Raw genomic sequence first — 25,207 nt, 5'->3', positions numbered from 1 at the left:
TAGTTCCACCCCAGCTATTCACACAGAACTTGTGAAGGCTCTACTACAGCCAAGCATGCTGTAGTAGGATCCATGTTCTAATAGAAAATTGTGGCATTGATCAGGACCTGGAACTGGAATAGAGGCTCTATCACACATGCTAGGCAATTACTCAGGACTGGAGGAAAATTTGCATCCAGGAGATGCAGGCAGTTATCTAGGTGTCCCCATTTTCTCCAGGAGCTCAGTACCTGCTCAATCTCCTTTGCCCTCTCTTCTATTCTGAAAAGGATATGCTAACTGCTGTTTACTCCTCCAGTTAATTTAATCTCCCAGGGAAAGTGTGCATTAAGCTCTGTGGTAAAATGAAAGGCAGATGGAAGGTGTTTTGTGAGGAAGAACCTTTCTAGTTACTAGAAATGGTTTCCTTTAAGAGATCTGCTCCACCAATCTGTTAAAGCTACCCAGGCTGGTCATGAGTATTCCAGAGAGAACCTCATCTCTCTCCCAACTCGAGCTCCTTTGCTGGCTGCATAGTTACTGCTCTTGAATATGGTGCCACAGAAGCTCTGAATGAGTGGACTTTTTCATTAAGGGGGGATACTCAATTTTAATGTCAAGACAAATCTTACGCTTAATCTTTTCTAAGTTTTTCAAAAGACTGTCAAAAACAGCACAATTTTGATTTTTATCACTGGGGGAAATCTAATCCTAAGGAGTAAAATTTGCTTCAATTGAGGAAATTAACTTTTTCAGAGTCTTATGTTTATTTTCTAAGAGGTAATTAGTATGTTAAAAATGTTCATTCTTCTTCCAACACCAAGAAGGACTTATTCTGGATTCCATGAGGTTGAAAAATTGATAAATTAAGTGCAATTAAGTGAAGAGTTGGTAAATATTTTCAGCTACTAACTGGATCTTGTGCACATTTCTTGCTTAAAAACTTACTAATTTACAAAATCAAAGAAATGATACCTTTGTGGGTTTTTTTGGTGCAGGGTGTGTGCAGACGGTTGCAATTATAGGACCAATCTTTGGCTTCCTGTTAGGCTCGTTATGTGCCAAACTGTATGTTGACATTGGCTTTGTAAATCTAGGTAAGGAAGTCTATTTCTATTTATTCATTTATTGCAGTTATTGTAATTTTTAATGGGAATGGTGGCAAAAATATCAAACTTCATTTTTATGAAATGATAGGATGGTAATCTTTCATAAATTAAAAATGATCCTTGGAAAACATAACTGATATAATCACAGACATTAATAAATGGCATATGAAAAATAGGCAGTGATTAGAACTGGATGACCTATGATGGTTTGTTATTCAGACGTATCATTTTCCATGACTAGTTTCCCAATTCAAATGCATTCCAGCAGAGTTAAGATTAACAACTATGGTTACTTGTTGGCTCTTGTTGGTGTCAGGTGTATCAACATTTATTACAGTCACATCAATTGATAATATATTTGTGCATTTGTCAGCAAGGCCAAGGACTGAAAGTCTTCTGGCGACTAAAATTCCCTTTTGGATGTACAAATCTTTTTTAGTTGGAGGCATTTTACAGTGAGATTAACTTTCCTTCTGGCAGAACGTTTGTAGAGGGAATAAATGGAAGACCTCATCTTCCCACAGCCATTAATTTCTTTCTTTGTAAGATGTAACTCATAGACATAGATAGTATTTATCTTTTTTTTTTTTACAAAAAAGCTTAAGAAAGCTGTTTGAAAAAAAACTTTCTTTTTTTTAATTCTCAAATTACACTGCCATGAGTGTGTTATAATTTTTGTGTGTTAAAATAGAATGCAAAACTCTTTGGACTCATTGTTCTTTTTTTAATCAAATAAACTGGAATATGCATTCCAAAAAGTTTTATTTATTCATTCATTTAATACCTCCCAAATTTATTTGACATCTACTCTATCCCAGGTACCACAGTGAACAAAATAGTTGAGTTTCTTGCCTTCAAGAAGTTTAAAATCTGTTTGTGGAGACTGATATGGATAAGAAAGTATAGGTGTGATGAGTGGTACAGAGGAAATTGTTGCAGAGAAGCAATGACCATCCATTGAAAAACTAGTATAAACATTTACTGAGTCAGGGATCTGGCATTGCTGTGAGCTGTGGTATAGGTCACAGATGTGGTTCATATCCTGAGTTGCTGTGGTGCAGGCCAGCAGCAGTAGCTCAGATTTGACCCCTAGCCTGGCAACATCCATATGCCATGTGTGCAGCCCTAAAAAGCAAAAAAAAAAAAAAATTTACTGAGTATAATGTAGTACCAATTGAGCCTCAATGTCAAAAGATCCTCAAAGAGTGTGGTAGAGGTAGAGTATAATCATATTTCATAGGTTCTTATATAGAAAAATAGAACTTGATTTGGTTAAAAAACTTTCAATACTACTTTTTTAGCCAAAAATAAAGTTTTATGATGACTAAATACTGATGTTTTATTAACATAAATATCTTGCTTCAGCCCTAGCATAGCTCTGAAGTATTATTAACTATCATTTAATAAATAACATTCTGAGTGGTTGAGACTAGATTTGGGCCAGAGGATAAATAGAGCATAATATTTTCTTTTGGTACAATCTTAGACGTTCAATATGTACATCAGACAACAGTGGTACCCATGTACAGTAGCTGGCAGAAGGTTTTAAGCCCTCATAATTCTCCCTCACATGCTGCTTTTCTCCTTCCATGAGTCCAGGGGTCCATGTGCAGAACCTCAGAGCAAAATAAGACCCCTTCCAGTATATAGACTCTACATTTAGTATAAGGAACAAAAGAAAAAAGCATCATGCTCTAAAAATACCCTTTTTTTTCCTTCAAAAAGCAAAATAATTATAATGTTCAGACTGGAAAAATTATCCTGTATGAATTACTAGGTACTTTTATGTGATAGAGCTAATGCTAGGATTTTTTTTTTTTTAACAAATAGTCTTATTCAACACACTATCTTTGCTGTACATGCTCTTTGGCACCCCTCTCTCTTTTTCAGATCACTTAACCATTACCCCAAAGGATCCACAGTGGGTAGGTGCCTGGTGGCTTGGTTATCTAATAGCAGGAATCATAAGTCTTCTGGCAGCTGTGCCTTTCTGGTTTTTACCAAAGAGTCTGCCAAGAACCCAGAGCAGAGAGGATTCCAACTCCTCCTCCGAGAAATCAAAGTTTATTATGGATGATCATACAGACTATCAAACACCTCTAGGAGAAAAAGCAAAAATCATGGAAATGGCAAAAGGTAAGGCAAAAATCTCCTTGATTTTGAATCATTTTTAGTTTTCCTGTTGGGACTTTATGGGGCAATCAATAAAAAATAACCCTCTCTCCTCTTCCTGAGTTCAGAAAAAAATTGAGAAATTGTACAGGAAGCAGAAATAAAGATCATTAAAAAGTCAGATTTTTATTGGAAAACTAAAGAACTTGACCTTCCTTGGTACTGTCCTAACCCTTACACTGCCACAGTGTAGACATCTCAACTGCCCCTACCTGGGAAAGCTGCTTCACATTATTCTGGGTGGACAAAAAAAAGAGTGATTCGTCAGGGCTGTGGCCTTTTAACAGGTGATCTACCCCCCACCTGAGAATGTGCAGTGTCCCACCTGTGATCAAAGAGTGAGTGGAGTGTGGGGCCAAAGGTCAGATGTGTTCTAATGAATTCCCTCCATACAGAAATGGGTGGCCATGAGAAAGACGGGTCTTCCTCAATGGGGTATTTACATTTACAGACAATCTTCACATCTGTAACTGTTTGGCTGCTTGAAAGGAAGAAGAAAGAATGCCAAAGCTCATTTCTTACAAAAATTAATTGGAGATAAATTTTGTATTCTGTTCTCTGCATCCATAACCCAAGTTTGAAGACGAGGGATCAGAAAACTGAAGTTCTTAATATCCTGCCTATGACTCCCAGCTCGGTGGTGAGGGATAGTCTTATGCCTTGTGTCTTTTACCTAAATCAGAGGAATCTGTTCCTGTCTGATTGATAACTCTGATTTATAATCTAGATTTTATGCCTATAGAAGTGAGTTTTTCTGTATGGATTTGAGCCTGGACAGGTATTAGCCTTGACTTGTGCCAGTGGCTTAATATCCAGAGGGCATGTGTATACTACCACCCTATAAATGCTCCTGAGAATGATCAGCCATCTAATGCCACCAATACCACAGCTACATCTTCTGTCAAGTGTGACACTGTCATTAGTTACTCCATGCTTTTTTTTTTTGTTTTTTGTATTTTGTCTTACAGATTTTCTGCCTTCACTGAAGAGTCTTTTTGGAAATCCAGTTTACTTCTTATATTTGTGTGCAAGCACCATTCAGTTCAATTCTTTATTTGGCATGGTGACTTACAAACCAAAGTACATTGAGCAACAGTATGGGCAGTCATCCTCCAAGGCCAACTTTGTTATCGGTATGCTTATCAGTCCTTCCTGCTTTCCAATAGGTACTATCAACCATGTCTTGTGAATCCTTAGTCATTTTAGAGAAATTGTCCCAATATTTAGACTGAAGGTAATGTATGGCACTTCAAAAAGTGAGTGGGAAAAAAAAAAAAAAAACCTAGCAGGGTAAAATAAGTTGTCTGTTGTATAGTTTGTAGCAAAAATTACTCAGAACTACATGTGAGTGACCATGAGAATATCACATAGACCAAACATACATTTTATTGGGAGATTGTTAATACTGGATATTTGTCTTTCAAGTGTAGCTGAAATTTCATAACAATTGGACGCTTTACCTGAACAGTTTCTAGGATTACAAAAAGTGAGTATTTGGACAGGTTAAAAGGTATTCACTGCAAAACAGTCTGTGTTTGCTCAGAGTCAAAAGACTTCTCTGATTTCTGGCATTTGGGTTATTTAAAAGGGCTGTGTTTTTAGCATAGCAGGACAGCCAGTATGAGAAAGTTCTCAAGGGCAAAGAAACACATGAAAAGATGAATGAAAAAAAAAAAAAAAAAAAAAACTAGACTCTGCAAATATGTAGCCACTACCCTGCCATTAATTCCATACTTTAAAACCCGGATTAACTCCTTTATTTCATGAAGATATCAGTCAATGCTACTGTTTTAAAGTATAAAATTTATTCTATTCCTTTGGACATGTTCCTTTATGATAGGAGACTCCAACCATTTAAAATCATTTCTTAGAGTTTCCCTCTGGTGTGTATTTGATCCCTGGCCTGGGAACTTCTATATGCCACAGGTATGGCCAAAAAAAAATTCATAAAATATTTAAATAATTGCTCTATTTATTTATCTCTCAAAGAGACCTCAGTCGGGGGGAGGGGAGGAGGAGGAAACAGTTGCACATATTTTAGGATATATAATTTTCCTATAACAGTCCTGGATAATGGGCACTTAGCAGATGCAATTTTTTTTTCTTTTTATGGTTGTATCTATGGTATATGAAATTTCCTAGGCCAAGGATTGAATCCAAGCTGCAGCTTTGGCACCACCATATCCTTTACCTCCATGGCACCAGGCCAGGGATGGAACTCATACCTCCACAATGACCGAAGCCACTGCAGTCAGATTTTTAACCCCACTGTGCCACAGTGGGAACTACAACAGATGCAATTCTGACTCTTTGGACTGTTTTTCCCCTAAATTCTAAATATTAAGGCTATAATAACTATTGAATTTTACTTTCAACATTGTTTGAAATTAATTTAATTGTATTATTTAATGGTTGACCTGAAGAAATATTTTAGGGTTTTTTAAACCCCATACCTCCATCCATGCTGATCAATGCTTTATACTGACTTTTAGAAGAGGAATGAAATCTTGAGATATTGTTTTTATTTTAACATTTCTTTTGTGTTTATTGAGATATAACTTACAAGCAATAGTTAAGTCTGCAGACCTTCACTGTATAGCTCAGCTGGATATAAATGTTTACACATATACACCAGTGTAGTGACCATTATCCAAAACATTTAGCGCCTTTCCATTCCTCAGAAGGCTCCCTCAAACCTTCTTCTACTCAGTGTTCTTCTCCAAGCTAATAACTATTCTGAATTCCACCATCGTAAATCAGTCTTACCAGTTTTGAACTTTATATAAATAGAATAAGTTATGCACCTTTCTGTAGCTAGCTTTTTTCCAATTGAGGTGAAATCTAGAAAATTCATTCATGTTATTGCCTGCAGCGGTGATTCTCATTCTGTGCAATATCTCATTACATGAATATACTCCCGTTTATTTTTTCATTTTCTTGCTAATGGACATTTGGATTGTTTATTGCTTTGGACTATTATAAATAATACTGTCTGAACATTCTACATGTACTTAGGTAGGCATGTACATTTGTCTTGGTTATATCCTAGAGTAGAATTGCTGGGTTCTAAGGAGTATGTATGTTTCCATCTGGTAGATATTGCTAAAAACATTTTATAAAAGAGTTGTGCTAATGTTTACTGTTATTGGAAGTATAGGTTGCTCCATATCCTTCTAATGTTTGGTATTGTCAGTCTTTTTTCATTGTAACCATTTTATGGGGTGTGATAGTCTCTTACTGTGGCTTAATTTGCATTTACTTGCTGCTAATGACGTTGAGCACTTTTCCTTATTAATCATTTCAATGTTATCTCTTGTTAATTCAGTTTGAGTTATTTGCCCATTTTTATTGGATTATCAATCTTTTATTGATTTGTAGGATTACTGTATATCTTTTTTGATACAAGTTCTTTATTGAATATAAGTTTGGGGATCACTTTCTCACAGATTTCAATTTGCCTTTTCACTCTACTTAATTTTAATTAAGTCTAGTTTTCAATCTTTTCCTTTTTCATTGTGCTATTTTGACTCTGTTTTAAGAAATCTTTGTCAAGCCACAATTATGAAAAAAATGTGTTCCTAATATTTCTTCTATAGATTGTTTTACCTTTCAGATTTGGTTTATAATCCATTTCAAGTTATTTTCTGTAATATGTGGAGGAGGTCAAGGTTCATTCATCAAAATGAAAAGACCATCTTTTCCCCATGATTTTGCAGTGAAGGGACACACCTTTAAATACATGTTTATTTTTCATTATTCAACATGGGCAAAATATGTAGAGAGACTTGAGGGCATTAGATTTTTCTCTCACTAGAATGATATTTTTTTTTAATTTACAAATTGAAAATCTTATTCTGTAAAGGAAAATCAGGGCAGTATTGGGGGGGTACTTAGAATAGAAATGAAATTACATTTAATCTTATTCCTTTATTAAGTGGATAAAAAATGAAATATATTTTGCCTATAAAATTGCTTTAAGGATAATTATCACAGATGGAAGAATGTGAGATTCTGAGAGATTCATTGGCCTGCCCAATATCATGCATATGTATCATACACCCATTTGATATATGATAACATGCATTGAGATATAGCCAGGAATACAATTACTTCCCTTGAGTTTCAGAGGTGTATTTCCTCACTGGGCATTATTATTTTGGAAAACTGACAGGAAGAACCTAATTAATAATTATCTTTTGAATGTAGCTGATTGATTTCTTTTAATCGATAACCCTACTCTGTATACCGAAATGGACTCTGAGATCCAAACAAACTCATCATCAGAATTTTTGGAGCCACACATCAAAAGTTGCCTAAAACTCTAATTCCTCATAGTTTCTGACATATTTATAGATAATTCAAGTACTTTTTGTGAGAGATAAGTAATAGTGTTTAATAACTTCATGTCAGTGTAACTAGGATACTTTTCTGAGTGCTGTGATTTTACATTATTAAGAATGGGATGGAAGAGAGTAAAGGGAGGGGGTAAATTATTCAACATCCCCAACAGTTTGATTATTTATAGAATGGTGAAAAGAAATGCTTCATTAGGTTAAAATAAAGATTAAATAAGACATAAAATGATTGTAAATGCACATAGCACTCATTCAAAAATGTTTTCTCCCTTACTTCACTTCCTTATTTTGTTTTCTCATTTTTTTCCTTTGGATTGTGGGATAATGACCATTTCTCTGATAAAATATGGGAGAAGTAGGCCTTCTCTACTCTCAGAGAAGGCATTTGATGTGTCATAGAGGATAAACAAATGTTCTTACAGTGTTCAAGGGCCAACTTATCCAATAACAGTTTATTTTACCACACATATTTTTATATGTTGGTCACATTCCTTCTAAAGTTTAGAAATGACATTTTCTCATGTTAATGTTGCAAATAAGATGAAAGAAAAACAAACAATAAAAAATTCCAATTCAGGAACTAGAAAGTACATGCTGAATTTTTCTAAGGGTATGGGCTTTTAAAAATTTTTCCATTGAAGAGAGGGACTAAGATAGCAAAGTAGTAGGAAGTGAAGCTCACCTCCTCCCACAAACACATCAAAAATACATCTACATGTGGAACAACACACAGAAAATTTATTGAATGCTGGCAAAAAGCCTTAGGATTCTGATAGTGCAAGAAAATCTCCATATAATCAGGTAGAACAAAAGAAAAAAGAGAAGAAACTGAGAAAGGAGCAGGGACAGGACCTGTGCCCCTAAGAGGGATCTGTGAAAGAAGAAAAGTTTATGCACGCTGCGAAGTCCCCTCACTTGTGGGGAAGATCATCTGGGATAGAGGACCTTCAACGTCTCACTGGAGAACACAGAAAGCAGTTTATAACAACTAAAATGGACACAGTCCTCCACATACAGTCAGGGCCATCACTCTGCATTCCCCAACCTGAGAAGCCTGCCAGTTTAAGCAGGGGCTGGGAGCTAAAACTCAAGATTTGGAGATCAGATTCAAGGAGATAATCGGGGCTGGTTGAGTAGGGAAAAAAACCTGGGGTCTGAGCATAGAAACAGCCTGAAGGGGCTAAAGTCTAGAATGCCACATTTGAGGGTATAAACTGAGGAAACTCAAACTGGCATAGAGGCCAGGTGCCACTGTCTAGGGGTGCAGGAGAGAAGGGGCAAAATCCAGCACTACAACCTGGTTTTATGCTAATGCTCTCAGGCAGCAGGACACTGGCTATACCAGCTCCAGGAGTGAGAGTGAGAGTGGCTACTGCCTGGCTTTAGGAGGGGTCAAGGGAGCAGCCAACACTACTACCAGCAGCAGGGAGGAGTTGCACAAGCTGAGGGGCTGTGGGAGCAGCAGCTGTCAGAGTCAGCCACTGGAATTTGTTGCAAGAGCTGCCTGACTCTGGGAGGGGTTTGTGGGAGCAGCCTCTGCCAGAACTAGCTACCAGAAGCAGTTGCAGGAACCACGTGGCAGTAGAAGGGGTCACAGGGACTGCCTGGCAGAGAAGGGACCATGGGATCAGCCATCACCTGGCATCATGAGCAATCACACAAACCACCTTCAATGAGGGGCCATAGGAGCAGGCACTGCCAGAGCCAGCCACTGGGAGCAGTTACAAGAGCTGCCTGACTCTGGGAGGTGTCACAGGGGCCACTACTTGGAACCTCTTCCTCAAGAAATAGTTCTATGAACCACTGCCACATTTTTTATAGACTCTTTAGAAGTCACCTAACTTCAGGAGAGGCAGTGAGCCACCATCAATCCTATCCTGTGCTCCAGATGCACATGAGCCACTGCCACTACCAAGAACTCCACGATGGGGTGACTGCCACTGCATCTACACCCCTGATATCAAGGGGACCACAAACATAGAAAGCTGGAGAATTTGAAACAACAGAGAAATATGTTTCAGACAAAGGAAGAAGATAAAAAAAAAACAGCCAAATGAAGAGGACATAGATAACTGACCTGAAAAATAATTGAGTGATGATAGTAAAGATAACCTAATATCTCACAAAAATAATGGAGGCACAGATTGAGAAATTACAGGAAATGTTTAACAAAGAGAAGATTTAAAGAACAAAGATGAATATAATATCCAAAATGAAAAATACACCAGAAGGAATCAATAGCAGGATAATGGAGGCAGAAGAATGAATAAGTGAGGTAGAAGACATAGTGGAAGTCACTGCCACAGAAAAGAATAAAGAAAAAATAAAAGAATTGAGGACAGTCTAGAGATCTCTGGGACAAAAATAAACATATCGACATTCATATCATAGAGATCCCAGAAGCAGAAAAGAGAAAGAAAGGGCCAAGAAAATATTTGAAGAGATTATAGCCAAAAACTTCTCTCTTATGGGAACGGAAACAGTCACTCAAGTTGAGGAAGCTTTATCCCACTTAGGATAAAGCCAAGAAGGAACATGCCAAGAGACATACTAACCAAACTGACAAAAATTAAATACAAAGAAAAAATATAAAAAGCAACAAGGGAAAAGCAACACATAACATACAAAGGAATTCCCTATAAGGTTATCAGCAGATTTTTTTTCAGCAGAATTCTCCAAGCCTGAAGAGAATGGCAAGATATATTTAGTATGATAATGAAGAAGAATCTAGAACCAAGAATACTCTACCCAGAAAAGATCTCACTCAGATAAAATGGAGAAATCAAAAGCTTTACAAAAAAGCAAAAGTTAAAGGATTCAGCATCACCAAACCAGCTTTGCAACAAATGCTAAAAGAGCTCTTCTAGGTTGAAAAGAAAAGGCCACAACCAGAAACAGGTAAATTACAAATGTGGAAACTCACCAGTAAATGCAAACACTAAAGGTAGTAAATAATCTGCACACAAATATGATATCAAAACTAGCAATTGTGAGGATCATACAAATGCAGGAAATTGAAAATGCATTTGAAATTAAGACCCCAGCAACTTAAAAACAATTTTACATATATATAGAATTCCCTAAGGGAGCCACAAAATTAAAAAGTACAATAGACACACAAATTAAAAAAAAAAATCCAAATGTAACACTAAAGATAGTCAGAAAATCACAAGAGAAAAAAAAGGATAGTAAGAAAAAAGCCCAACATTAACAAATTCAAAATGATTAAGAAAATGGCAGTAAGTACATATGTATCAATAATTACCTTAAATATAACTGGATTAAATGCTACAACCAAGAGGCATAAACTGGCTAAATGGATAAAAACATGACACCCCTATATGATGTCTACAAAAAACCCACTTCAGATTTAGGGACATATACAGACTGAAAGTGAAAGGATGAGAGAAGATATTCCATGCAAATAGAAAGCAAAAAAAGGTAGACTAGCAATATGCATATCGGACAAATTAGACTTTAAAATAAAGAATGTTACAATAGACAAGGAAGGATACTACATAATGATCAAGCAATCAATCCAAGAAGAAGCTATTATAATTGTAAATATATATGCATGCAAGATAGGAGCACATTATAAGGCTACTGCTAAAAGACATAAAAGGACAAATTGACAATAACGTAACAGTTGGATAATTTAACACCCCACTTACATCAATGAACAGATCCAAACAGAAAATAAATGTTAAAAAGATACAGGGCTTAAATTACACATTATATCAGACAGACTAAATTGGAACATACAGAACATTCTTCTGAAAACAGCAGAATACACACTTTCCTCAAGTGCACATGGAACATTCTCTAGGATAGATAACATCATAGGGCATGGATAAAGCCTTAAGAAACTTAAGAAAATTGAAATCATATCAAGCATTTTTTCTGACCACAATTCTGTGACACTAGAAATCAACTACAAGGAAAAAAAAAAAAAAAAAAAAACAGCAAAGAAAACAAACACATGGAGGCTAATACGCCATTGAACAACCAATGGATCAGAGTAAATATAAAAATTCCTAAAAACAATTGACACTGAAGACATGATGATCCAAAACGTATGTGACACAGCAAAAGCAGTTCTGAGAAGGAAGTTTACAGCAATAAATCTCATCTCAGGAAATAAGTCCCAAATAAACAACCTAACTTTAGACCTAAAGCAACTAAATAAAGAAAAACAAGCAAAACCAAAGTTATTAGAAAGTAAACAATCATAGAGATTAGAACAGAAATAATGAGATAGAAATAAACAATAAGAAGACAATGAAACTAAAACTTGGTTCTTTAAAAATATCAACAAAATTGATTAACCTTTAACAAGACTCATCAAGAAAACAAAGGGAGATGGCCAAATAAAATTAGAAATAAAAAAGGAAAAGTTGCAACAGACATCACAGAAATACAAAGTATCATGAGAAACTACTACAACTATATGGCAATAAAATGGACAACCTAGAAGAAATGGACAAATTCTTAGGATGGTATAATCTTCCAAGACTTAACCAGGAAAAAAACAGAAAAGATGAACAGACCAATCACAAGAACTGATATTGAAATTGTGATTTAGGGGAGTTCCCGTCGTGGCGCAGTGGTTAACGAATCTGACTAGGAACCATGAGGTTGCGGGTTCGGTCCCTGCCCTTGCTCAGTGGGTTAATGATCCGGCATTGCCGTGAGCTGTGGTGTAGGTTGCAGACGCGGCTCGGATCCCGCGTTGCTGTGGCTCTGGCGTAGGCCGGTGGCTACAGCTCCTATTCGACCCCTAGCCTGGGAACCTCCATATGCCACAGGAGTGGCCCAAGAAATAGCAAAAAGACAAAAAAAAAAAAAAAAAAAAAAGAAAAGAAATTGTGATTTAAAAACTTCCAAAACACAAAAGTTCAGGACAGCTGGCTTCAAAGATAAATTCTACCAAACATTTAGAGAAGAGCTATCACCTATCCTTCTGAAACTCTTCCAGAAAACTGCAGAGGAAGGAACACTCTCAAACTCAATCTATAAGGCCACCATCACCATGATACCAAAACCAGACAAAAATAGCACATACATACACATGCACACACAAATTATAGGCCATTATCACTGATGAACACAGATGCAAAAATTCTCAACAAAATACTTATAAATGGAATCCAACAATACATTAAAATGACCTATACTCTGAAAATTATAAGACGCTTATGAAGGAAATCAAAGATGACACAATTGGAAAAGATACACCGTGTCTTGGATTGAAAGAATAGATATTGTCAAAATGACTCTACTACCCAAGGAAATCTACAAATTCATTGCAATCCCTATTAAGTTACCAATGGCATTTTTCAAAGATCTAGAATTTTTTAATTTATATGGAAACAGAAAAGACCCTGAATAGCCAAAGCAATCTTGAGAAAGAGAAATGGAGCTGGAAGAATCAGGATCCTGGACTTTAGACTATACTACACAGCTACAGTTATCAAAACATCATGGCATTGCCACAAAAATATGAATATAGATCAGTGGAATAGCATAGAAAGCCCAGAAATAAATCCACCTACCTATAGTCAATTAATCTACAACAAAAGAGACAAGAATATACAACAGTGTAAGGACAATCTCTTCACTAAGTTGTGCTGGGAAAACATGAGATACATGTAAAAGAATGAAATGAGAACACTTCCTAACACCATACATAAAAATAAACTCAAAATGCATTAAAAACCCAAACAGAATACTAGATACTATAAAACTCTTAGAGGAAAACATAGGCAAGACACTCTTTGACATAAATCACAGCAATATCTTTTCAGTTACACCTCCTAGAGTAATGACAATAGAAACAAAAATAAACAAACAGGAACTAATTAAACTTAAAAGCTTTTGTACAGCAAAGGAAAGCATAGAAAAAATGAAAATACAACTCACAGAATGGGAGGAAATATTTGCAAATAAGACAACTTGGCAAGGGATTAATCTCCAGAATATACAAGCACCTTATACAGCTTTATATAAAAAAAAATCCAGTGAAAAAATTGTCACAAAATCTGAAAAGACATTTTTCCAAATAAAAAATACAGATGGCCAAAAAGCACATGAAAAATGCTCAAAAAATGCTCACTAATTATTAGAGAAGTGCAAATCAAAACTATGATGAGATATACCACCTTACACCAGCCAGAATGGCCATCATCAAAAAGTCTACAAACAATAAATGCTAGAGATAGTGCAGAGGAAAGGGAACCCACTTACACTGTTTGCAGGAATATAAATTGGTACAACCAATATAGAGAACAGTATAGAGGTTCCTTAAAAAAAAAAAAAAAAAACATAACTATTCTATGATCCAGCAACCCCAATCTCAGGCATCTATCCAGAGAAAACCATAATTCAAAAAGATACATGTACCCCAACATTCATTGCAGCACTATTCTCAATAGGAAAACATGGACGCAACCTAAATATCCATCATTAGAGGAACGGATAAAGAAGATACGTTACAAATATATAATCGAATATTACTTTTCAATAAAAAAGAACTAAATAATGTCATTTGCAGCAACATGGGTAGATCTAGAAATTATCACAGTAAGTGAAGTCAGACTGAGAAAGACAAATATTATATGAGATTCCTAATATGTGGAATATAATAAAAATGTACAAAACAGAAACAGACTCAAAGATTTAGAAACCAAACTCATGGCTACCAAAGGAGAAATGTGGTGGGGGAAGGATAAATTAGGGGTTTGGGATTAATGCATACACACTACTATACATAAAATAGATGAGTAACAAGGACATATTGTATAACAGGGAAATCTACTCAATGTTTTGTAATAACCCAGATAAGAAAATAATCTGAAAAGCAATGTATGTATGTATATATAATTGATTCACTTTTGCTATACACCTGAATCTAACACTACATTATAAGTCAACTATATTGCAATAAAACTACAAAAAATTCCATTGTAATTTGTACTAAAGTTTTTGAAAGAAGTTTGATTAGACAGATGAATCTTTCATTTAAGCTTCTCCCATCACTATGAATTTACATGGAAATGATCTTTCTTTTTTCTTAATTCATAGATTGCAGTTACTTAGTTATTTCGGCTTAATTTTTTTTGGCTCACCCACAGCTTATGGAAATTCCCTGGCCAGGGATTGAATCTGACCTACACTGCAGCTGTGGCGATGCTCGATCTTTAACCCATTGTGCCTGGTAGGGAACCAAACCCATGCCTCCACAGAGACCCAATTCATTGCAGTCAGATACTTAATCCACTGTGCCATGGTGGGAACTCCCAGGAAAATTTTTAATTAAATAAGATAGTAACTCATAGAGAAGATACGTTGATACTGGCTATTGTTGACGATGATTATCATTCTCAATGTTTGGAGCTTATTACACATACAAAGAAAAATTCAGAATTATTTGAGAAAAGATGATTATAATGGAAATCATTATTTTGTGGCTAAGCTAGCATAACAAATTTAGAATTTTATGATGATGTGTTCAAGAATTAAGTTACATTAAAAATTCATAAATAGATGTTCCTGTCTTGGCTTGGCTCTTAATGAACCTAACTAGTATCCATGAGGTCATGGGTTCAATCCCTGGCCTTGCTCAGTGGGTTAAGGATCCAGTGTTGCCATGAGCTGTGATGTAGGTCTCAGAGATAGCTCAGATCCTGCGTTGCTGTGGCATAGGCCCATGTTACAGCTCTGATTTGACCCCTAGTCCGGGAACTTCCATATGCTGTGGGTGCATCCCTAAAAGAAAAAAAAATCCATAAATAAATTGAAATGAATTGGGAGAGCTAACATAAATAACAGCTAATATTTCCATTTGTAATATTTAGATGGTCAACACTTTTAAAGCAACATATTTTATGGGGTGAGTGGAAAAAGTATGCAATGGAGTCAGAGTGAAATTTCTACCTCATTAAATGACTCAAGAATACCCAAGATGAAAGAAAAGAAGCTTTGGGAGGCAAGGACTACATCTCATCTGATTTTCAGGAACTTCAACATCAGATTGGCCCAGCATGGACAGCTTATAGATCTTAGCAAGCTTAGAAGGGAGAATCAAGTTGACAGTATATTTGTAAAGCACTACTAATCTTTGGGATCATGTTATAATTTAGTTATTTTGATATAGGAGAGTAAGATATCCTGGAGAAATGTTTTTTATGCACATTTTTACAGAAAGCAATCTGTGCAAGAAACACATGATTTGATGGTAAACACAGTTCTTGCCTTGAAGGTTTGGTTGGAAAGTCAAAGGTAGAACCAAATAAGCTAACAGGTAATTGTGCTCTTACAAGTACCAATGCTGCTACCTACAGGACCTGGCACAAGGGCCTCAGACTGAGAGTGGAAAAGGGATTCTGATGATCAAGCTATTCACCTTAGGATCAGATGCATCCCCTGGAGTCACCACATGGCTGGTGGAGGATATGATAATTGCTTTAAGTAGGGAAAGCTCAGAGTATTCTGGAAGGACAAACCTACTCTTGGAGTCATAAAGAATTTTCAGGAGAAGGGGATGATACCTAAGAACAAAAGCATAAGGAAGTGCTAAAAAATGAAAGTATGAGAATTGGGGTGGGGATTTGGAAGGACATGGGGTCAGATTCAGCAAATATCTTAAGTGGGAAGACCTAGGAGCAAGAGAACACATTAAATCCTCTGTAAGTTTCAAGACGGCACAAGTCTCTAAAAAGAGGCCAATCAGAAGAGGATATTCCTAATTTTGAAAATTCATACTGAGGGAGAAATGCCCCTCCCTCATTTTGATTTTGATTTTCAGGCTCTTCTAGACCAGATGGAGTGGTGGGAGGTCAGCAGAATTCAGCATTCTATATAGCTACAGGCTAAAGAGTGCCTTTTGTGCTATGATTTATTATGTCCCAGGTTTGATGGGTGCTTAACAAAATTAAATTTTAACCACATTCTCTGAAGTTTTCAGTTTAGTTTTCAGAAATTATTTTTTTCCCATAAATTGCTTTTTGAGGATAGAACTGAGAAAGAGAATAGAACTCTGTGCTTTTTTGTGTTATTCTCAGGTCTATAAGAAGGGATTCAAAGTCAAATACTAAGAATACTTGTGTAAAAATATGGGGCTTAGGAGTTCCCGTCGTGGCGCAGTGGTTAACGAATCTGACTAGGAACCATGAGGTTGCGGGTTCGGTCCCTGCCCTTGCTCAGTGGGTTAACGATCCGGCGTTGCCGTGAGCTATGGTGTAGGTTGCAGACGCGGCTCGGATCCCGCGTTGCTGTGGCTCTGGCGTAGGCCGGTGGCTACAGCTCTGATTCAACCCCTAGCCTGGGAACCTCCATATGCCGCGGAAGCGGCCCAAGAGATAGCAACAACAACAACAAAAGACAAAAGACAAAAAAAATAAATAAATAAATAAAAAAGCATTTATTGGAAAAAAAAAATATGGGGCTTAAATTAAATACATCAAATCCATGGCAGTTCCCGGGCTAGGAGCCTATGCCACAGCCACATGGGATCCAAGCCGCATTTGCAACCTACACCATAGCTTATGGCAATGCCGGATCATCAACCCACTGAGCGAAGCCAGGGATTGAACCCACATCCTACGGAGTCTAGTCAGATTCATTTCTTTTGTGCTGTAATGCTAACTCCTGCAGCACTTGTTAACTCCTGCAGCACTTGTTCTTGGGAAGGAAAATAGAACAGAGGGAGAATCAGTTTCCTGTATCTCCATAATTTGAAAAGTCAGGGAAAAAATGAGAAAATATTAGCAATTAATAACTTGGGTCATGAGAAGCCAGGTTCATTATATTATTTACTGTCTTCTCTTTCTCTTTTTATAATAATCTCTTCTGTTAAAATGCCATTGGTATTTTGATAGAGAATGCATTGAACCTATAGATTGCCTTGGGTCGTAAGGTCATTTTAACAATATTAATTCTATTATATGATCCAGCAATTCCACTCCTGAAAAAAATAAAACTCTAATTTGAAAGGCTACATGCACCCCAATGTTCATAGCAGTATTATTTACAACAACCAGGGTATGGAAGAAACCAACATTTCCATCAACAGATGAATGGGTAAAGAAGATGTGGTACATATATACAATGGAATACTACTCAGTTATAAGAATGAAATTTTGCCATTTGCAGCAACATGGATGGATTTGGAGCATTTTATGCTATATAACATAAGTCAGACAGAGAAAAAGAAATACTGCATATCACTTATATGTGGAACCTAAAAAAATGCAACAAACCAGTGAATAAAATAAAACAGCAACAGACTCACAGATATAGAGAACAAACTAGTGGTTACCAGCAGGAAGAGGGAGGGGGGAAGGGCAATGCAGGGGACTAAAAAAAGGGTTATTATGGAATTATCTGGAGTCATATGTGTGAAACTTTAGAAAATTATAAAGCGCCGTAGAATTTAAAGAATCTTTCATTCAATAAATAAATAAACTTTTAGGGATGATAATAATAACAATAATAACCTGGTGCCTCTTAGTTGATGTTTGGCTCTTCAGGGGCCCAATATACAATCTCTGCTACTTGCACATCCCCAAACTTCATTTCAGCTGAAGAAGCAAAAATTAACCTCTCTTCTTTTCGCTAATTTCATATACATGTCTTTTTAAGGAGGGTTGATTTATAATGTGATCATTTTAATAAGTTACTGAATGTATAGTCAAACCAAAAGAGATGAAGCAATATGCCCTTTTAAAAATCATCTATAAAATACATGGTGAAAATATTTTTAAAATAAAATGATGTAATAGCTAGTTAAGATTATTACATAGTTGATATTTTAGATCCTATGAAAGTTCAGAGGCTGGATATAGAATTCTAAAAAGAAAGAAAATAGCAAGAAGGAAGTTAGTTTGCATCTTATTATTAATTAGATGTCAGTGTTTTTAAGTTTTTAGTATGATCAAATTTAGTCAGAGTCAGGATGTTTACCGCAGAAGTTGCTAAGCTCATATTGAACCTTGCCTATTGGCTGAATTTTCTACAAAGTTCAGTACTTTTGAAAGAAACGTGTTATCTCAAAAACCTCAAGATAACATGGACATCAGTGATTGATGGGTACACAATATTAGAAACACTAATTCATAGAGAAGTTCTTTATTGTTGAGTGCCTGATTACCTTTCTCTACAGTTATTTCCAATTTCTCTGTAGAGAAAGGGCACCAAAAGGGCACCAAAAACCTTTCCTCGTGTCTCCTAACACAGAGGTGTTCCACTTCTCCCTACCCCAATATTTTCATCTTTGTAAATCTTGTAGATAGAAGTATTAATAATAACTTAATTGAATCAAAGTTTTTTGCCAGGTATTGTGCTAATAACTTTTCATGTCATTTAATCACCTCAATAACACTATTGTTAGCTTCATATTATATGAGAGGAGAAAGGTTTAGAGAAATTCAGAGAATTACTTGCAGTTGCACAGCTACTAAGTTGTAGAACTGAGATCCAAATCCATGCAGTTGAGCCTTTAGAGTCCAAGCTTTCAACCACTTTATTGGACCTTTTCCTAGAATTGCTTTTAAGCCACATTTATTTGACTATCAGTGAGATTGCACATCTATTTATAAAGAATACTGTCTCTTCAATCCTTTGAAGGAGAGGCTGTTTGACATATTGACTGAAAACATGGAACTTGACATTGAACTTCCTGGATACAAATCTAGCTTTACCACTTACTAACCACAATATGAACAAATTGGTCTCTAAAATGAGGATATAATATGCCTATTTATGAAGTTTGTGGTGAAGAGTAGATGTAATAATTTATCAAATGCTTAGCTGAGTACTTGGTACATTGTAAACAAATAACAAGTAAGAAAGTTGTCTAATAATATATCATTGTTTTAAATTGTTAGAAAGGATAACACACTAAAAGGCTAAGAGGCTGGGACAATAAAAGCAAATTCTGTTTGGGCCGGAAAATAGAACTAAGACTTTTTAAATTCTCTACAATCCATGTGCCTATTCTTTTTTTAAAATTACTTAGTGAATTTTATTACATTTATAGGTGTACAATGATATTCACACACAACCTTTTAATAACATCATAGTCACCTAAGAGCTACCTGATTGTACCTGATAATCTTGGGATTGGACCAGAAAGACATTGATTCAATGAGTTATTTGGTGTTTATTGATTTCAAACCCTGTGCTAGACATTGTGAGAGGCAGAACTGTGTCTGTCAGCTGTGATCACTAATCTCAACCCTAGATGATAGTGACTGAATATTTCTATTATCTAAATTGACCAAGTAGTTTAATATGTTAGAAACTATTACATAGTTTTATACTATCCCTTAGAAAACTTGTGTGAGCTCAGATTTCTTTTAGAGATTCACAAAATGATACATTTTTCTTTTTCCTCAGGGCTCATCAACATACCTGCAGTGGCTCTTGGAATATTCTCTGGGGGGATAGTTATGAAAAAATTCAAAATTGGTGTGTGTGGAGCCTCAAAACTCTATTTGGGATCATCTGTCCTTGGGTACCTCCTATTCCTTTCTCTGTTTGCACTGGGCTGTGAAAATTCTGATGTTGCAGGACTAACTGTCACCTACCAAGGGTATGTTCACTCATTAAGTAATCTGAAGAGATTGCCTTGTTTAAGCAAATCAATTTTGGTAGAGTTTTGAAATAAACTAATTTAACTGTAAAGCAACATAACTATGAAAATTATTATTTTATTGTAGAACAGTGGACAATGCTTATGACATAGAAGCTGTTATTGTCATCAAATTCTGTCATCTCCCTTGAATTTGAGTATGTGATAGAAATATTTTTATTTTTATTTTATTTTTTTTGTCTTTTTGCCATTTCTTCAGCCACTCCTGCGGCATATGGAGGCTCCCTGGCTAGGGGTTGAATCAGAGCTGTAGCCACCAGCCTACGTCACAGCCACAGAAACACGGGGATCAGAGCTATGTCTGCAATCTACACCACAGCTCACGGAAACGCTGTATCCCTAAACCACTGAGCAAGGCCAGGGATCGAACCCACAACCTCAAGCTTCCTTCCGTGCTTATCTGTCTTGTATTCATGTTCTATTACTTTCATTAACCTGGTTCCTAGTCGGATTCGTTAACCACTGCGCCACGACGGGAACTCCGAGAAATACTTTTAAAATGCTAAATCCACATCTTACTTTATGGGAGAGCAAGCTGATAGTGGAAAATAAAGACCTCGAATTTTACCTCTACCCATTCTTGGTGAAGTGACAGTGTATGGGTTGTTTAATCTAATCCAACCTCAATTTTCCTATGTTAAAAAATAGAAATAACTGTCTTTTAAGGTTTTCTAAGGCATATGTAAGATAAGATACATGAAAATGATTGGTAGTTACTGGCACAGAATAGATGTGCCACACATGGAAACAACTGTATACTTTAGTTTGATATATGTATAACCAAAATGGTCTCTATGCTACACTCTCCAGTCTATGCTACTCAAATCAAAGGAAAGTCCTGGAGAGAATGGCCATCACTCAACCCAGTGACCCACATGCCATATCTCTTTAGCTCTTTGCAGCTGATCCCAAGAATATTTACTGATGCTTTCAGACCTATGCCATGCTGTATGAGATGGATGATTAGATTTTTTAGTTTTCAGAGTCTAAAGTTTGTATCTTACAGAAATTACTTTGCTTTTCCCCTTCAAGAGCCCTTGTATCCCTCTACCTCTGAATATGATTTCCCAAAGGCAGCTCTCTTCATCCTTCTGCCTAGCTCTACATCATTTGTTTAAAAAAACTATTGAGCTGCTACCGGTTGCCAGGCCAACCTCCATAATAGTATCTGCCTAACTGCCTGTGGCCTAAACTCCTAACATTACATTCTATTTCCTAACGGTTCACACTGCTTGCTCTGCAGCTTCCTTCTGTGCTTATCTGTCTTGTATTCGTGTTCTATTACTTTCATTAACCTGGTTTCTCCTGCTGTTAAGTGAACATCAATTATACCTTTTGCCATCTAAAATATCCAGGAAAATTAGTGACTGCACAATTAATATACCATTGTTTCTGGGAGTTATCACAGCAATATTAGACTTAAAGGGGGTTGGTAACATTACCTTGGTAACAGTGAGAAATGTAGATTAAGAATGTTAAGCTGTAAACAGAAATTTCAAGAGAGAGTACAAGTTTGAGCCATCTTTCACTATCCACATGGTAGCTGGACAGTGATAAAGTACTTCATATTTTGCAATTTTGAAAACAACCTTAGCTTTTATTATCTCATTTCTATTTTCAGATGCCTTTATGAGGTATGTTTTGTCATCTTTGTTTAAGTAGAACTGAGTTTAGAAAAGTCAATTAGCTTCTTCAAAGTATAATAATATTCTTTCTATGGCATTATGCCATCTGTAAGCCAAAAGCAAATATATAAATGAACAGAAAAAATATTGAGATTTACATTAAAAGTGTACTCAGTAACAAGAGCAATATTTTAAACAAATAAAAAATGATATATTCATTGAGTACTAGCCCTTAAAAGCAGTCACCTTGAAAGCCTATCATTGCAGTAATGCTATCATTGTTTTAAACTCCTCTTTTGAAATTGCCTTCCATATTTTTTAGAATATTCTCAACAATGGCAAAGATTTGACTTTTAAAAGTAGCTTTGTCATTGGAAACAAAGAAATGAGAATAAACATTCTGGGAGTTCCTGTCATGGCTCAGTGGTTAATGAACCCAACTAGCATCCATGAGGTTGCAGATTCAATCCCTGGCCTCACTCAGTGCGTTAAGGATCTGGTGTTGCCCTGAGCTGTGGTGTAGATCGCAGATGCAGCTCCAATCCAGTGTTGCTGTGGCTCTGGCATAGGCTGGCAACTACAGCTCCGATTCAACCTCTAACCTGGGAACCTCCATATGCTGCCAGTGTGGCCCCTAAAGACAAAAAAAAAAAAAAAAAAAAAAAAAGAGAGAGAGAAAGAATAAACATTCTGACATATTTGTTCAAACTCATAATTAAAATTTTAAATAACAACTCCACCATAAACACATCCTTCATAAAACATATGTGCAATGAATTTCTTCAACATTGTCCTAAGGGATAATTTTAACCTACCTTCAATAATATAAATGTATTAGATTTATAAAATACAACATGCTTTCTAGGGGTTATCCAGAGTTTCTTTGTCTGTCAAGACATTCAACAGGAACAGTATAGATGAGTTTGAGATATAGTAATGGAAGAAACCTTTCTTCTACAGTGATGATAATAAGTCTGATGCAAGATAAGAATTTAGAATCCAGAGACCTGAAAGGGTTCTAATTCTGGGTTTGTCACTACTAAACATTGTGAATTTGAGCAAATCATCTACCTACTTTCGACCTGACTTTCCTGGTCTGATCAATGATAAGTTGGCCTAGATCACCCCCACAATTCTTTCAGCTTTAACTTTCTATGTTCTCAGTCCTACAGTATCCATAGTGGCCTGATTCTGGGTTTTCACAGACATGTATTTATACTTTGAGACACTACAAAAGTCTCAGTTAAAAATGAATGCCTTAGGGAAGAGAATAAGATGAAGTAGTCCTAGATGATTTCCCAGGATGCCTAGCTAAATACGCTTTCATTCTGTTAGTTCTGCTGGAAGACTTCTCAGAGGTCTTTTGTTTTCACATTAGAGGTGATCAAAACCATAGCAGTTCTATGAGGTGAAATATTATAGTAAGAGTGATGTCATAAGTTACTTTTCAAGTTTATTTTTCTACCTTGTTAGCCATTTTCCTATATCTTTGCATAGAAATATATTGGAAGATTCTAGAGTCAGCAGATGTTAGTAAAAGCCATCAGCCAAGAACTGGATATCACATGGAGTGGTAAACCTCTAAAGATAACTTGCAAGAAATAGCTAAGAGTAGATTCACATTTAATGATCATAAGCTGGCATTTCTGATCGTTCTGATGTCAACTGTATCCGTGCAAAACAAACTTTGCTGGCAGTGCCATTTATATTGCTCAAGAACTTGATTTTTGAAGATATGAGGGTGCTGCCTACTAAGAGGTAATATTTTATACCATTACATTTCTTTTCAGAACCAAACCTGTCTCTTATCATGAACGAGCTCTCTTTTCAGATTGCAACTCAAGATGCAAATGTTCAGAGACAAAATGGGAACCAATGTGTGGTGAAAATGGAATCACATATGTAACAGCTTGTCTTGCTGGTTGTCAAACATCCACTGGGAGTGGAAAGACCACTGTAAGAACTCCTTTCTAAAGTGTCTACTCATGGGGCCTGTGACAATGCATAACTGTACAACTCTATAAGGCTCAGGTACCAACTCAGGGGTGGACTATACTAGTAGAACCCTGGATCTTATTCTGCCCTTGTTCTTTTTTTGTGGAAATAGGAAATATAAGCATCACTAGTAGAACTAGAGTTGCTGGAGTAATGAGAATAAGAAGTAAAATAATCAAATGGGCTGGAGGAACATTGTAATTATGTTATTTAGTTCTCTTACTTTGTTTATAAGGACTATTAGCCTCAAATGAAAAAATCTCGGTTATAAGATCATAATAACATTTGCACTGGGATCCATCTCTCCTGATCCCATGACTCTGGTCCTTGGAATTTTCAGGAAGAGGACAAATAGAGGCCAGTGTTAGGACGTCTAGACACAGGGATCAGGATTCTGGTTGTGAGGAGATTGATGTTTCTGGAACATCTCTGTCTGAAATATCAAGCCAATTCATGTAATGATGAAAAAAGCAGGTGGCTGGAATGAAGGATTCCTATAAGTTATAAGAGGAAGATAAGGTTGTAAATAGAGGTAGGAAAACAATGGTGAAGGATATTATGTACTCCAGTCATTAGCAGACTTTTCCCTCTGATCACATATTTGCATTCTAATCTCAAATATAAACTTTACCTTATATTTACTATGGCACAGTGGTCAGATGGCTTTCTATTTGTGGCTGATAAAATCTGCCTGAATTTTAGCCCTGGAGGACTGAAAATTAAACCACACATATATTTACAAATTCTTATCAACTAGATAAGAATGCTTAGGCAAACACTTTTGTAGACACAGATCAATGCTTGTTAATTTTGTCTCTCTGTTGTTATTTTGACTTTTTTTTTTTTTTTTTTTTTGTCTTTTTGCCTTTTCTAGGGCCGCTCCCATGGCACATGGAGGTTCCCAGGATAGGGGTCAAATTGGATCTGTAGCAGCTGGCCTACGCCAGAGCCACAGCAATGCAGGATCCGAGCCTTCTCTCTGCGACCTACACCACAGTTCACAGCAACGCCAGATCCTTAACCCACTGAGCAAGGCCAGGGATCGAACCCGCAACCTCATGGTTCCTAGTCAGATTTGTTAGCCACTGGCTCATGATGGGAACTCCTATTTTGACAATTTATCTAAAGCAAAAAGGATTGGTCTTTAGCAACAGTGAATAAGAGTACCCTGTCAACTGAAATCTGAGTTTTCACTTCCATCCCCTTTCTTCCTTCTTTCCATTCTCCCCCCTCATTCCCCCTGCCCCGCTACCACCCCAGCAAACTTTGGCCACTCCTCTTTGGCCCAAATTGTTTGAAGTTTTTTCTTAACCAAAGCTTCCA

General features: G+C 36.4%; 1 protein-coding gene across 3 annotated transcripts in view; it reads left to right on the top strand.

Moving 5' to 3' along the window:
- Positions 1-25,207, top strand: part of SLCO1C1 (solute carrier organic anion transporter family member 1C1) — an 80,916-nt gene that overhangs the window by 39,177 nt on the left and 16,532 nt on the right. For all 3 annotated transcript variants that reach the window (XM_003126445.6, XM_021092255.1, XM_021092256.1), the window contains 5 exons: positions 978-1,076; positions 2,979-3,224; positions 4,229-4,393; positions 20,009-20,204; positions 23,680-23,845. In XM_003126445.6, the coding sequence (XP_003126493.4) occupies positions 978-1,076; positions 2,979-3,224; positions 4,229-4,393; positions 20,009-20,204; positions 23,680-23,845 (872 nt within the window). The remainder of the gene's footprint in view (positions 1-977; positions 1,077-2,978; positions 3,225-4,228; positions 4,394-20,008; positions 20,205-23,679; positions 23,846-25,207) is intronic.

The sequence above is a fragment of the Sus scrofa genome, chromosome 5 (assembly GCF_000003025.6).
Source record: "Sus scrofa isolate TJ Tabasco breed Duroc chromosome 5, Sscrofa11.1, whole genome shotgun sequence".
Taxonomy (NCBI): Eukaryota; Metazoa; Chordata; class Mammalia; order Artiodactyla; family Suidae; genus Sus; species Sus scrofa.
This window is presented reverse-complemented; position numbering and strand designations above follow the sequence as displayed.